At 42.3% G+C, this 16,355-nt stretch overlaps 1 protein-coding gene across 1 annotated transcript in view; it reads left to right on the forward strand.

Moving 5' to 3' along the window:
• Window positions 1-460: 460 nt before the first annotated feature.
• Window positions 461-16,355, forward strand: part of napbb (N-ethylmaleimide-sensitive factor attachment protein, beta b) — a 32,249-nt gene continuing 16,354 nt past the window's right edge. Inside the window, exons 1-3 of the mRNA XM_068044376.1 lie at window positions 461-689; window positions 3,688-3,767; window positions 16,018-16,134. Coding sequence (XP_067900477.1) covers window positions 592-689; window positions 3,688-3,767; window positions 16,018-16,134 — 295 coding nt within the window. The 5' untranslated portion in view covers window positions 461-591. The remainder of the gene's footprint in view (window positions 690-3,687; window positions 3,768-16,017; window positions 16,135-16,355) is intronic.

Below are 16,355 nucleotides of genomic sequence, written 5' to 3' on the forward strand. Positions count from 1 at the left end.
GGAACTCGCTACCACAGACAGTAGTTGAGGCGAATAGCATAGATGCATTTAAGGGGAAGCTGGATAAACATAGGTGGGAGAAAAGAATGGAAAGGCATGCTGATAGGGTTAAATTAAGTAAGGAGGGAGGCGGCTTGTGTGCGGTGGCATAGACAAGTTGGGCTGAATGGCCTGTTTCTGTGCTGTAAATACTAACGTAATAATAATAAAATCAGCACTGGCATTTTATCCTAATGCACAATATATTTTGTAGGTTGCAAACCTTTTTGCATTGCTGGCAGGCAGACACACTGAACATTAACTTAATCCAGCCAGCTGGTGCTGGGGCAGGGCGCGAGGCACTCTGGGACTTGTAGTCCCTGCTCCGCCTCCGGACGCCGGACGTGCTCGGGGTGCGTGGCGGGAGAGGACTACAAGGGCCGGCATGCTTTGCGCGCCGCTGCCGGGGTCCGGGCTCCGCTGCGCTGACTTGTGCACGGTGGGCGGATTCAAGGGGCTTTATATCCCTGTGCAGCAGAGGCACCGTGCATTTGCAGGCTTTGAGCCGGTATTAGTAATTACATGTTGCATTAATAAAAAACAAGTAATAATATGGATAATTCTGGCAAAGAGAAAGAAGCCATGCAACTGATGGCTGATGCCGAGAAGAAGGTGAAATCGTCGCATTCGTTCCTGGGAGGCTTATTTGGGTAAGAGGAGCAGCATCGGTGGCTGGGGCAATAAACCGGAGGGTCGTCCAGCCCCTCGTAGCAAATACAGCCTCGGCTTTAATGCACGCTGACTCTTTGCATTGCGTCTATCAAGCCAAATGCCAGTCATTTTTAAAATCTGTCAAATGCAGCTGGCATTTTTTTTTCTTTGGGGGGGTTTCGAGGTGCAAAAAAAATCCATTATATTGAAGCATTCCGCAGACAGAATCTTCATTGAAAATACTGCAGTGTTTGGCTGCCATCTTTTACCTTGGGTAGTGGAGGGGGTTGGAATAATTCCAATTTTTTTTTCTGCTTGGAAATGAAGGTTTTTTTAAAATTAGAATTTATCAGACCTTTCATATTACGTACAATGCAAGGCTGGAGGCTGGCAGGGGGAAATGACATGAAGTAATTTCCAGTTGGGAAATATCTTCGTTTTGTATTTCTTCCCCCCCCCCCCCTTCCTTTTAATTCTATCCGCAAAATTATTATAAAAGCGGGTTGCAGGGAGTAAAGCGACATATACATCAAGGATCGGTGGCAGTTCTGTGTAGTTGTAGCTGTCCAGTCACTGGTGCTGGCTCATGTCAAACTGTTCTGGCACTATTAATGTGTGTGCGCGGCCTCAGTGCACAAGATTAGACCTTCGCCACTCTACAGCCCTGGGTTTGGGATTATGACTGCCAATGGTATGGATATCTATCTGTAGTTGTCACCCAGAAATAAATGGGTCCCTGTAATGTTCCCAGGTGGTTGTGATTTTAAGAAAATTAATTTGCTAAGCAAAAGATTGATGTTCATTTGCACTGACACTGGGAATAATTCATTTAAATGTAAAGCTGTTACGTCAGATTTTTTTTTGCATGCCCCACCAGATGTTGTCTCATCTTTCACCATGGTCATTGTTCATATGAGCCTTGGAGATGAGCACCAACAAGCTACTTGTCCTGTGGGGCCATCCCAATTCTGTACTCGCCTAATATCTACTCGTTCACAATTTTCCGGTGAGGTAGTCACTGGATAATGATCGGATGCAGGAACCCTGATAAGTTGTTCCCTCCTTAACCCAATTGTAGTATCCCTACCTCTGCCTCCAAAGACATAATTAACTCAACAGAGATCAAGAACTGAACTTTGGACCTTCCTGTGTAGGTCTCAACTACTTATTGGATTAACTTGCTGAGGATTGGGAAATTAACGGAGACAGTTAAATTACTGTAACAAATGTGAAACGCATTTCTATATTTTACTTAGCTCTTAATAGCAGCAACTAAAGATTTGCCTTTGAGTACTTTTTTTTTCGATATTCAAAGCAACTATAACACTGAAAAAAATAATTATTTAATAGCAAGTCTGATATCAAATGATGTCAGATCTAATGAGATCAGTAGCACAAGTATCGGATTCTCTTCGTAAATCACTGTTCCAAGATCCATTTTCCTGTTTCACAACAGGTTCACTTAAATTATTTCTTATTGTGATAGGATGCTGTCTTTGTATTTGATTTTATCACGAGATATGATCTCCTTCTCATAATATGTTGTCTCTATCTTAATAGCTACCATATAATATGGAACATAACATAAGAAATAGGAGTAGGCCTTATCGCCTCTCGAGCCTGCTCTGCCATTCAGTAAGATCATGGCTGATCTTTGACCTCAATCCCACTTTCCTGCCCAATCCCCATATCCCTTGATTCCCTTTGAGTCTAAAAATCTACCAATCTCAGCCTTCAATGCACTCAACAAATGAGCATCCACAGCTCGCTGGGGTAGAAAATTCCAAAGCTTCACAACTTTCTGAATGTAGAAATGTCTCCTCACCTCAGTCTTAAATGGTTGAACCCTTATCCTGAGACTTGTGCTCTCTAGTTCTGGATTCTCCAGCCAAGGAAGCACCCTCACAGTATCCACCCTGTCAAACCCTCTCAGAATCATACATGTTTCAATGAGATGGCCTCTCATTTTTCTGAAATCCAGAGAGTACGAGCCCATTCTACTCGACCTCTCGTCATAGGGCAACATTTTCAATCTAGGAATCAATCTACTGAACCTTTGTTGCACTCACTGTAAGGCAAGAATATCCTTTGTATGCAGGACCTGTACAGGGAAAGCTGTGCTATTGTTCCAGGAGTTCAGAAGCTTTTTGTCTTTCTGTACCACGTAGATGCATGTTGAGGAGCCTTGTGGTCGCATATAAAGTTAAAATCAATGTTTCCATTAATTTGCATCTATCTTAAACGCTTGGTGCGAACAAATCTTGATGTTCTGATGTGGGATTTTTACATCAATGTGACAATGTTACGAACGGCTCTTCCGAAATCTCTGAGCTCCTGAAATTCAAACGGGGCAAACCAATGGCGAAGAAATACAAGTGTAAATAGAACTGAGTTGCCTGAGTTTTGTGAGCTGCAGTTTGAACAGCCCTGCCCCTAATCCAGAACCTTGAGGTACCAGTAACGTGGGTCCCATAAACTGAGACCACTAATGCCTCTTTCTTCTGGTGTAGAAGTGCACTTTATTAGTGTGTCAGATTCCATCCCTGACTTTGCTTGCATTTTTGTTCTTTGGTCATTGTGTCAGAAAAAATTGACACTTTTTACATAGTAATGGAGAAATGGTAGAGGGAAAGGCAAAGACCAATCTGCAGATCATCTATTGGGTGCCACACTGATGTTGAATGTTGAGCATTAAGGTGTGTCTGGCAGCTCAACCAGAGGACTGCAATTGAGTTCCTGTTAGATGCAATAGATCCAACTGGATTCAACTATTTTCATTGAGTACTAAGTGGGATTGGGAAGAGATGTGTTAAGGGGTAGGGGTTTAGGGCAACATTCCTAGAGCTGAGTTTGTCCCAATTTAATCATATCCCCAATGCTGATGGAGATGATATTAGGGAAGTCTGGGGTGAAAGCTCAATGTTACGGGAAATAAAAGGGGCAAAGAAATTATTTCTTTATGGTTAGTTATATCTTTAATATTGTATTTCATAACAGAGGAAACTCCAGAGTAGAAGAGGCATGTGAAATGTTTGCCAGAGCTGCAAACATGTTCAAGATGGCAAAAAACTGGACTGGTGAGTTACATATTTAAACCTGGGTTACAGTTTACAGGGTAAACGCTGTCACAATGTTGCTGCTGTTAAAATCATTAAAGGTGGTAATTACACAAACCACTAGTCCCAGCATTTGTTGTGCTAAGTGAATGGAATTCCTGTTGTTTCAGTATGATTGAACTGCATGGCCCCATACTTTCATAGGTGAATTATCATTAGTAATATTGCTACATTTAAAATCAGCCCTTAAAATAATAACTTTGAAGTGTGTTTGTGTTTTCCTGAGTTCTGTTTGAGGTTTCCCCATATTTCCGTAGTTCTGTCCGCGGAAATCACTGGAGCAATCTGTTTGTTCTGAACTTTGCTTTCAATAGCATGTAGTGAGGCTGCAATTGATAGATCCAGTGTAACACAGAGGCAAGATATGATTGTGTGGAATTAAAATTTAGTAAAGTTCACATTTCAAAGGATGTGTTTATGTAATTGATTTCACTGTAGCAGTTGGTAGGTGCAGAGGTGCTCCCTTCTTCTACATCTGCTGGACGACAAATGAAGTAGGCAGCCTGTGGTTTGCTACTGTGCCATTGGTTACCTGCTCAGTTGAGTCATCCTGCAGGCAGGCATGTGTGACTCCTGTCTGCTTAGTCATTGCAGATTCAGAATGTCGGTTCTGGCGCTACTTGCCAATAACCACAAATGCTGTATGCCTCTCGGTGGATTCTGTTTTTTCTTTTGCGAGAGTTGCTTTTCTTTGCAAGTAATATTAATTTCAGTGTATGAGAACATGAACTTTAAGTCCCCCTACAATCATCATCCATTTGCAAGCTCAATTTAATATTAAACAATCATGGGCAGTATTTGGGATCTTTATAGATAGATGGAAGAACAAATTTAAAATAAAAAGATAAGACAGATCTACTTAGGAGGTAAGCAAAAATAAATCTTCAGTTAGAAGAATATAAAAACACTACAAAATGGATGAAAGGAGATTAGAGGATTAACTGATGTTTGGATGTATTCGCGTGCCAATAGATTGCTGAAGTTTTTCGTGAGTTTGGAAGGCAAATCAAATTTTAACTTGCAGTGTTTGAATATGCAAATCTGTTCTGGTTTTTAAATTTCAGCTGATTAGAGGTGTAGACGTAGACATAGACCAGGTTTAAATGTCATGCTATCATGTTCCAAAAGTAGCTAAGCTATACTTAGGAATGAATATAAAGTAGCTTTAGTAGAATGTTGTATTAAATATATTGAGCTAGAAAAATAGGGTTGGGATTTTCTGTAAAAACAGGATTCAAAATAAAATTATCCACAACTTTTCAGCAGCTGTAAATATGAAACTTGACATGAAGCACAAAATCATCTCTTGGACTTTGACACCAATTTGCAAAATTAGTTATTAAGCTTAAGCAAAATGTGAATCAAATGTATTTGCTCCTTCATCTCCAATCTCTTAAAATCACTTCAGCATGTGAACTGATTGTATAGCTGCAAACATAATGTCAAACGTAACCTGATAATTGAACTTCTAACTCGAAACAAAATTTGTAATTCATGTGGTTTACCATGTAACATTGCAGTGGTATTGTGATGTTCTTCTAAAAACAAATATAAATTTCCTAGTTTCATTTCAGCATTTTATTTTCCTTTTTTTTTACTGGCGTTTTGGTTCCTGACCTCAAGTAAATTGTAAATGTTATGAACACAATATGGCGGGTGCTAGAAAATGAAATAAAAACAGAAAATAGTGGAAATACTCAATAGGTCTAGCAGTATCTGTGGAGAGAGAAACAGAGTTAATGTTTCACATTGATGACCTTTCATCAGAACTGCTGACGAAAGGCCATCGACCTGAAACGTTAACGCTGTAAATGTACTTCCTTTCTCATTGTATGTTTAGCTTGCTTCCTCTGGAGAGCTGTCAAGAGGCAGCTTCTATCAAGTTCGGCATGTTGAATTTGGGTTTGAAACCAGACATGCTGAATTGAAGTCCAGTATCTACGTTGCTCTTAAGCAAATGGACAGATAGTTTCTTTCTGTAATATAAGCACTTAACAAACACCATTGGAAATGGCTTGGATTTTATTTCGATTTGGGTTTTTTTTTTTTTGCTGCTATTTGTTTCCAACAGTGCAACGAGATTTCTGGCAGGATCAGCAACCCCTACTTACAAAATGCACGGGTGTTTATATGAGATATTGGTTTTTAAGAAAGTGGCCATCAGCTTTTTAGTTTTTGTCAAACATATACTGCTGTTTGATTTAATCATGGACTTTTATTTAAAAAAAATATAGGTTCTAAAACCTGAAAAAGGCTGGCATGGATTCCATAGGCTGAATGGCCAACTTCTGTAACATTATGTCTCTCTCCTGCTAGCAAGAATCTCAATACTAAGTGTTATGTGATCAGCTTCCTTGGCCTTTAACCAATACATTACATAATGGAGTAGTTTACCAGATTACTGCTTTTCTTAAAAAGGGGTCTATTTTTAAATGGACCGGAAAAGATTCGGCTTTTTGCCTTTTAAATTTCATCCCAATAAATAAAAACATGATGTATTTTTAAAGCATTTTGCTGTCCGGTTTGGTGTCCGAGGTTTGAGTCTTTTGCATTCTGTTGTTATAATTCATCAAAATGAATTTGAAGCATAGGGAGGTGTCTCACTGGAAAAAAGCTGGCACTGCAATTGCCAATGTAGATTATTGTGTTATATAGCTTGTCTTGATACAGTACATTGTGTTCTGTTACAGTATAGTGCATTGTGAACATCACAAAGCAGAATGTAGTAGTGGGCCGGAGTTTCAAACAGCCACGGGGTCCGTAATCGGAGCAGGCGCCATTTGAAAATCGTGGGGCTGAATTTTACGCTCGTTTTCCGCCCCCCGCCTCCCCCCCCCCCCCCCACTCCTCCCCGCCCCCCCCCCCCCCCGCCTCCCCCCCCCCCCCACCCCCCCCCCCACTCGACCACCCTTGCCTCACCAGGGCCCGACCGATCACACCAGCGAGGAAACGAAAACTTACCTGTGTTCCGGCGTTCCCTGACATCATCTTCGCGATGCTGGGTGCAGTCCCTGCTGATTAGCTGGCAACTCTATTAGGCAGAACTTCCTACCTCAAGCGGGTGGAAGTCCCGCCTCAGACTAATCAAAGCCAGGGGACCCGCAAAATATGAGTCGGATCCATTGGCCAGATGGAAGCGTGTGCGCCACCGACTTTTCCGTCATTGGATGGCTCCCGTCTGCCTAGGGTAAAATCCTGGCACGGTCCTGGAGGTTGTCTCAGGTGTCCGTCGTCTCTGGGATAACTCAAATTTTCAAAGTGGTGGGGGGAGGGAACAGAACAGGGAACATGCACGGTCAATTAATGACCCATTAAGCTCCTTTTAACAGCTTGTTAAGGGTCTGGGACGTTCGGGGAGGCAATTTTTAAATTTGATTTTGGTGATTCTAATCAGTCGGGTTCACTTTAGTGCACAACTGTCGGGGTCACCGCGGGACAAAAGAAAGTTTGTTTCCATGTGTGTTGAAATGAAATTTGAGTAATCTAGTGCCAGGTCAAGCTTGGCGTCCATGGCCACTTTCCTATGTTTTTATTGTCCTGGCCCTTTCATGAGCTGCCTGCTGTCCTCAGCTAGGCAGTGGCAACCGCCATCATGGTATCTGCTGCCTTTGCCACTGGCACCAGGCAGGCAGTTCCCGCCTCCTGTGCTGAGCCCGCCTCCTGCCCAATTGGAGATTAGCATTCAAAGATTGTGTCGTGAGAGTGACGCAGCTGAAGCGTGGAGTCAGGACCTAGAATTCGGCAGGTTCCCAACCCTGCTTTGAAAATCCAGGCCAGTGTGTGTCTCTGTCCCTTTGTAGAAGTGCATTAGAAAGGTCAGGAACAAGAATATGTCAACCTGGGCCATCAGCATTCATGTATCCTAACTCCCCTCTAGCATCCAATTCTGATTTTGAATAATGTCTTAAACCAACTTGCCGAACGGATTATTCCAACCATTTAGGTCTAACTAAGTATAGATGTTCTTCCTATTATATCTTTTAAATTGGCTTTTCACTAATTCCCATTTGTGTCCTCTTGTCTTACTTACACAGCTAACTTTGAAGTAGTAATACGGATTTACTGTATCTATACACATGTCAATATATTATATACTTTGACCCCCACTTCCCCTTCGTTACCCTCTTTCTAGACTTTAGGTCATAAGATTCTTTATTCTTTCCTCATAGGCCATACCTTTTCCACTTCAGATCAGTTTTAGTGCTCTTCTTTGTACATGTTCCAGTGTATATATAATAGGTGAGATGAGTGACTGCCCTTGACATCAGGGCAGCATTTGACCGAATGTGACATCAAGGAGCCCTAGCAAAATTGCAGTCAATGGGAATCCGAGAGCAAACTCTCCACTGGTTGGAGTCGTACAAGGCACAAAGGAATATGGTTGTGGGAGGCCAAACATCTCAGCTGCAGGAGTTCCTCAGGGTAGTGTCCTAGGTCCAACTAACTTCAGCTGCTTCATCAATGACCTTCCCTCCATCATAAAGTCAGAAGTGGGGATATTTGCTGATGATGGCACATTGTTTGGTACAATTCGCAACTCCTCAGATACTGAAGCAGTCTGTGCTCGCATGCAACAAGACCTGGACAACTTTTGGTTTGGGCTGATAAATAGCAAGTCTCACTCGTGCCAACCAATGACCATCTCAACAAGGGAGTATCTTATCACATCCTCTTGACATTCAACGGCATTACCATCACTGAATCCCCCACCATCAATGTTGACCAGAAATTTAACTGGACCAGCCATATAACTACTGTGGCTACAAGAGCGGGTCAGGGGCTGAGAACTCTGCAGTGAGTAACTCCACCTGATTTCCCCAAAGCCTGTCCACCATCTACAAGGCACAAGTCAGGAGTGTGATGGAATACTCTCCACTTGCCTGGATGAGTGCAGCTCCACACTCAAGAAACTTGACACCATACATGATCAAGCAGTCCACTTGATCGGTACCCCATCCAGCACCTTAAACTTTCACTCCCTATACCACTGACACACAGTGGCAGCAGTGTGTACCATCTACAAGACGCACTGCAACAACTTACCATGCCGCCATCGCCAGCACCTTCCAAACCCATGAGGGACAAGGGTAGCAGACGCATGGGAACACCACCAACTGCAAGTTCCCCTCCAAGCCACACACCATCCAGACTTAGAAATATATCACTGTTCCTTCATTGTCATTGGGTCATAATTCTGGAACACCCCACTTAACAGCACTGTGGGTGTACCTACACCACATGGACTGTAGTACTTCAAGAAGGCAGCTCACCACCACCTTCTCATTGGCAGTTTGAGATGGACAACAAATGCTGGCCTTGCCAGCGACGCTCACATACCAAGAACGAATTTTTTTAAAAAAAGTATATATTTTTGTTGTGGCACAGTGCTCAAAGTTGAACATTAAATTCGTAGTTAGCTTCTAACCAGTGCATTGTAAAGTCATATCCCTAGCATAACCTTTATGTAGGTCAATATTGTAAATTTCTGGTTTTACATGCTAGCTTCTATTAGCTATGGTACATTGAAAGCGACTTGCTGATTACTACTCCCCAGGTTCTTCCCCCCCCCCCCCACCCCACCGAAATTTCCCCGTGCCAATTCTGTTTCATTCTTTGCATACTTATGATCCACAGTTTTTAACTTATGTGCATTACTTTATATTTCACAGTGCCAAATTTCATCTGCCATTTGTCTATCCAGATTCATAACCAAACCAATTTATTTTGGAAATTTTTAATTGCATTCGCTCTCTCTGATGCCTTTCCTATTCTAATATGCTCGGTATCTTCTGGGCATTTGTTGTAATTCTGAAATCAGAAATTTTGAAAAAAATGTAGGAATTACAGCAGGTTCCCACAGATTACACAATATTATTTACAATCATATTTTGATATTCTAAAATTGGATGGGATCACAAGGATAGTATCTATCTATTAATGAGAATTGAAATTGGATACAGAGCTTGAACAACCAGTTGGTGCCCTTCCACTTTGATTTATTGTATTGTTATTTGCCGTGATATGACGTTTTGGTGATGTATAGAGTCTTGCAGCACAGAAGGAGGCCTCTTGTGCCTGTGCTGGCTCTTTGGAAGAGCTGTCTAATTTAGTCTCCCATCCCAATGTTTTCCCCCATAACCCTGCAAATACATGTCTAATTGCCTTTTTGAAAGTTCCTATGGAATCTGATTCCACCACCCTTTCAGGTAGTGCTTTCCAGATCTTAAAAACCTACTGTATTTTTTTTTTAAATCTTCATTTCCTCTCCTGTTCCTTTTGTCAATTATTTTAAATCTACAATCTCCTTTCCAGAGGAAACAGTTTCTTCCAACTTGCTCAACAAGACTCCTCATAATTTGAATATATCTACTGGGTATCCCCTTAACCTCTGGATTTGAAACTAATTTTTCAGTTACCGTAGTTGGGAACCATATCTCCTTTCAGCTGCAAACAGTGAAAGTCAAAGTTTCAGCCAGATCGTCTTCAAATCTAATGCTCTGTGTCACTTTGCTTCTTGTGGCACTCTTTGACTCACTAGCATAATGGTTAGATCCATTTGAATTTAATGTGAACCTACGAATTAGGAGCGGGAGTAGGCCACTCGGCCCCTTGAGCCTGCTCCGCCATTCAACAAGATCATGGCTGATCTGATTGTTATCTCAGCTCCACATTCCTGCCTACCCCGATAACCTTTCTCTCCCTTTACCTCTGCCTTAAAAATATTCAAAGACTCTGCATCCACTGCCTTTTTGAGGAAGAGAGTTCCAAAGACACTCAACCCTCTGAGAGAAAGTTTCTTCTCAACTCTGTCTTAAATGGGCGACCCCTTATTTTTAAACAGTGACCCCCAGTTCCAGATTCTCCCACTAAGGGAAACATCTTTTCCACATCCAACATGTCAAGACCCCTCAGGATCTTGCATGTTTCAATCAAGTTATCTCTTACCCTTCTAAACTGCAGATGAATTAAACTGAGATGCTAATTCATGGAGGAAAACACTGAAAAACGAGCAAGAGACTTGAGAGAAGGAAGACCAAGAATGAGGATGGTATGAAGAACATGAAAGGCATGAAGAGATGGGCAGCAAAGAAGGCAATATTCAAAGCAACTCAAGAACGGTACAAAACTGACAGACGGAGACTTGCAAGGCAGAGATCATGGGGACACCATCCACAATGGGCATGTCCTCTTGGCACAGATGAACTCGAACAGTGCTTCACAAATAAACTTACCTTACCCAACAATAAGGCGAATATCAACAAGTTCGCTAAGTACCGGGGATGGAAGGAGCGTGACACTTTAACTAAGTCAATTGTGGAAGAGGAGGTAGATGCTGCAATCAAGGGCATTGATAAGGGAAGTGTGGCAGGGCCTGATGGTGTCAAGATTGAAACCATCCAGGATTTACATGAGGTATATGGTACCAAGCTCCCTCATCTCTTCTCGCTCTGGCTGAAATCTGGTACCATACCAGGAATTTCCCCAAAACTGACAAAGCTGAACACCTGAAAATCATCAACAACTGGCGAGCCATCGTGATTGGTCCTATACTGCTATGACTCTTCGCTAAGATCATGGCGAAGAGGCTACGTGTGGTACTATAGATCAACCCCCACCAAAAGCGGTTCCTGGTCTCAACCCTGCAATGCAATGAAAACATCGCCATCCTGCAGGATATCATGAAGGGGGCCAAGAAAAACAAAAAGGACCCGGTAGTCGTCTTTGTGGATCTGGCTAAAGTGTTTGACTCCATCGGACACAGAATGCTAATGAAAGCCCAAATCAGTCTGGGCCTGCCAAAGAGCTTCATCACCTTGATTGAAGACCTATACACTGATAACAGTACAGTGATTGAAGGTGACAAGGGCCAAACAGTTCCGATATATTAAAAGGGGCGTCAAGCAAGGTGACCTTCTCTCTCCAAATTTATTCAACATTGCAATGGACCCATTGGTATGCTCACGACAGGAGGCCAATTTCAGGTGCATCAATGCCACTACAAGGGAAGCGAGGCAACTGTTCAGCATTGGCCTTGGCAGATGATATAGCCCTCCTCAGTGACTTCTACATGGGTATGGAAAGGAATCTTAAGACATTGAGGACATTCTGCAACAATACGGGACTAGAAATCAATGCCTCTAAGAGACAAAAGAACCCCACTTTACCTGCAAAGACAAGACCTTTCTGCGCAACCACTTAGAAAACTGGTGGTTGAAGGGTGCTCCAAGTAGCATACATTTCACCTGGTGAATCTGAGAAATACCCGGGAGCCCAGATTGACCCATGGGCACGAGTCTCAGAGCACCAATGGGAGGCAAAACTAAAATCATGGATACAGAGTTTAAGGGCGGCTGCACTTCGTCCAATCCAAAGATTTGAGATCTTGATTACTCCTGTCATCCAAAGGATTTACTTCCATCTGATCCTCGCGGAGGTGTCGCAAAATACACATCAAATTGGACTGTATAATCAGGAATTCCACAAAAGAGGTCCTCCACCTTCCACAACATACCACAGATGGGATCCTATACTCCAACAATTGGGAAGGCCTAAACTGGAAATCCAGATCCCAAATCATGTGGAAACTGGAATCACTGGACAATTCAACAGGTGAGGTTATATGGGCATCCTTCCAATATCGTGGCAAAGGCAGCTCCGACACCATCAAGGGCCTAGCTCAAAGCCCTGAGAGAAGTTGAGGACCTCCTACGATAGAGGTATGGGGAAACCCAAATGGAAAAACGATCTTGGAGAATTGCAATCGGATGCATTTGACGTTTGGGCGGGCATTGACCCAGCGTGTCAACTGAAACCAATCAATAAATATGCCGCTTGGAGGAAGGCGGAATTCATTAAATGAACCAACCTTGAAAGTCAAGGCTCTGGAATACATTATTACAACAGTGATAAAACATCCAATACATGGGACAAGTCATCATACAACATCAAATGATCCCCACTGATAAACAGCCTACTTCTAAAATGTAACCTATACCCGACACGGTCAACCCTTACCCGTGATCAACGCCATAAAGACATGCAGGAGATGCGAGGCTCCGCTCGAATCACTGGCACATATATCTGGAAGCTGCCTATTTGTGAAGAATGCAAGAATGAAATGACACAACGAGATCTTGAACGAGCAGCAGCAATTTGTCTTTAAATACAGATGGACCTCGTATCTTGAGCCAAGACTTATTGCCAAAGGCGGTTCCCTGTGGAAGACAGACACCAAGCAGTCTCAGTGGTTGATGTCATGGTCCGCGATGAAGATGACCACGGAGCACTGGAGAAATCCTGGAATGAAAAGTGCAGCAAATATCCTCACCTTAAAGAGGAAATTCTGGAACTGACCGGAGGCTTGGAGGTCAATTTCTTCGGTTTTGTTATGGGAGCAAGAGGCAAATAGCTTGAAACCGGGCTCCTGTGCTTCCTGTAGATCCAAACGTATAAATCATTTGCCCAGCAGATCTCGAGGCTAACTATATCATTGACTCTCTGGAGTTGTTACAGATAGTCAGTAACAAATGAAGGTCGAGAACATCTATAAAGGCCCAGCTATGAATGAAGACATTGACTACTGGAAGCCCTTGTGGGTGTTGTATAGAACTCTTAAGCTGGGAATGACAAACGCCAGAACCCTGGCGGCAGGGTATGGTGCAGAGCATTAGATGGAAATTTAACTTTAGTGCAGGTGTGTTACTTTAGATGCATTAACATAGTTGTTGTTTGCTTAATATTAAACTGTTAATTGTACTTGATTTTAATAAAATATGATACGATAATCAGATGATGTATTTAAGGTTAGGCCTCCGGACCACTAACTAAAACTTGAACCTGTTTACATATTCCTGTTGGTGTAGTGCTCCACACTTGATCAACATTGGATGGTCACATTTGGCACTAGAACCCAGTTCCTCCCCCTGACACCAAGTGCACTTCCCTTGGTTGTGGTCACTCTGAGGTGTTTGTAACGTGTACAAGCCACATAAACTCTCGGATTGGGCAGTCAAAATTATGCTTTTGCCTGTTTTAAAAAAAAAAGCCAAATGCCTCGTTGTCTAATTAGTGACGTGCATGAATGGATAAATGAGATTCCTGCTGTCCCTGCCTACTATCTAGCAAAACCACAGCAAGGGAACTGGCTTGACAGAATCAACAGGGAAAGAAGACTCTATATTGAGCTTGACTCTAGTCTGGCACCGTGAAGAGACACGAGAGGTGTAGAATAAGTGGGAGGCCTCTCGGCCGCCGGTGAATATCACCACTCATATTGTTTTCTCACTTACCTGGGGAGGCAAACCCTGAGGGGATCTCTCTTCTGGTTGGAGGTGCCCAGGCACAACCCACTCCAAGGACAGTGGCAGGTGGGGAGTTAACTTCAGATTTACTAAGTACTTGCTTGATCTGTAAATATGGGCTTAAATATATGTACTACGTATCTGTAATCTGTTCTAATCATTAAGTGTTTTTCAGTGTAGATTTGTGTGTTATTGGAGAACTAGGGCAAGAAATAACTGAGCATTAATCTCTTTACTCTTCCTTCCCTGTTATAGTATATACCTTCAAGTGAATCATTTCTTGGCTAGTTTTTATATATATCTTTTTGACAATGGCCTTGGCTACATCAGAGAAGTTTGGGGTAGTTTAGGAGGTAATCAAAAGGTGTTTGACAATGGGAAATAGTGCAATAGCCAATATTAGATATTGGAGGAGGCTCCTCTGTTTATCGAATGCATTCTCAGTTGTGTTGAGGTATCCTCAACAACACTTGCAAGATTGGACAGGAATTAACTGGAATGTGTTGGGGTTTCCAAGATTCCAAACTTGTGGAATTATTATTAATTATGGCAGAGGTTTTAATCGGCAGTTGTGTGATGCTGAGTTAGTTAATAAGTATCTATGGCTTTCCATAGTTGGCCGTTTCTCAGAGGGAAGATGTAACTCCCAGTTACAAGCTCTTCCCAATAGATGTGCTTGTCGCACTTGCATTTTTGCCTTCTGCCTTTGCACTGTCCATTTTTTGCTCTCACCTAAAGGCATTGGCTCGTTTCTAGGGCTCAGTTCCAGATCACCGGCCCCCCCTAGGAAGATCACCCAACTAGCTATTCCCCATGTGAGCTTGAACAGTCAATATCTGCATGCTGTTTTTGGCTGTGGGTGGGTATTTAAAGCTGGAGCTTGATCCTGTCCTCACCTGACAGGAACTCTGGCTGTTTTTTTTAAACCTGCTAACCCAGGGATGTTGAGGCCAATTGTAGCATCTCCAACAGGGACTTTCCTCCTTAGTGTGACTCAACTATTCACTACTAAGCTGAGCCATTGTGGATGTGCAGTTGATTTTATAAATTGATTTGTGCAGTCGCTTGAGGAATGAAGCATAAAAAGTGAGGAAAGTTTTTTGGAAAGCAAAAATATTTCCAGGAGAGGAAGTGCACATAACAGGAGCTTAGTTGTCCTCCAGAGCATGTTAAGATACCCTTACCTCTCCCCTTGTTCTGCTGAATAGATAACAACCGATCATAAATTAGGCAACATCCCTGGGTCCTTATGTTATAATTCGGATCTTCAGCTTTCAAAATACAAATGAATGGCATTTATTGGATCATTTTGGCAAACGTCCTTGCCCAGATAAATGAATAACTTGGATAATCAATTACACATTAATACCTGTTTATTGCGGTGTTAAGCTTTATTAATTCATGAGAAACTAAGGAAGCTCCAAGTCATTTGTATATCTATCTTATTGGACAGCATACACTAAGAATTACTGTTTGTGACATTTGCGGATGAACTCTTGAAGTGTTCAGATGACATGTCAAATAGATATGTTATGTGTCAATCCACTAATAACAGCAATTTCTAGCCTCCGTTCTTTACTACAGCTTAGAAATGAATTTCAGTAGATTTGTAGAATTCAAGAGTGGCAAAGGAGAATGCATCTCAAATTGTAATACCATCGATACAAATTAGTGCTGTTACAAACAGTCTTTAAAGAATTAAAATACACAGCAAAACATGTCTATGTATCCTGTTTGCATGCGTTGCTTAAAATCAGAATTGTTCAAAGATTGTAGAATTTAGTCATTGCGAATGTTATAATCTATAATGATCCACAGGCTATTACAGATGTTCTGAATAAAGGGTCTTGATAAATTCCACAGGAAAAGTTACTGTTTCTTCTTGTGTTTTCTTTACATTGACTGACTAGCTGCGGGAAATGCGTTTTGCCAAGCAGCCAAACTCCATCTACAGTTACAAAGCAAACACGATGCAGCCACCAGTTTTGTAGATGCTGGGAATGCGTACAAGAAGGCAGATCCACAAGGTAGGAGATTTTAAAACCTGCTGGATGCAGAGCTCCTACTTGATTTTATGTATTCATACATTTTGTTCAAGTGACGCAGGGGGCTTGGTAGTAATTGGGTGGGGGAGAAAACATCCTGTATTTCCTCTCTTTCTAAGCAGGGAGAGAGGGTATGCGAGCTCCCTCCAGATCTCTATGTCCAGTCACTCTCCGGCTAGTGCCATGACATCAGCCTGGTTGAT

Source organism: Heterodontus francisci, chromosome 13 (genome assembly GCF_036365525.1).
Source record: "Heterodontus francisci isolate sHetFra1 chromosome 13, sHetFra1.hap1, whole genome shotgun sequence".
NCBI classification, from domain to species: Eukaryota; Metazoa; Chordata; class Chondrichthyes; order Heterodontiformes; family Heterodontidae; genus Heterodontus; species Heterodontus francisci.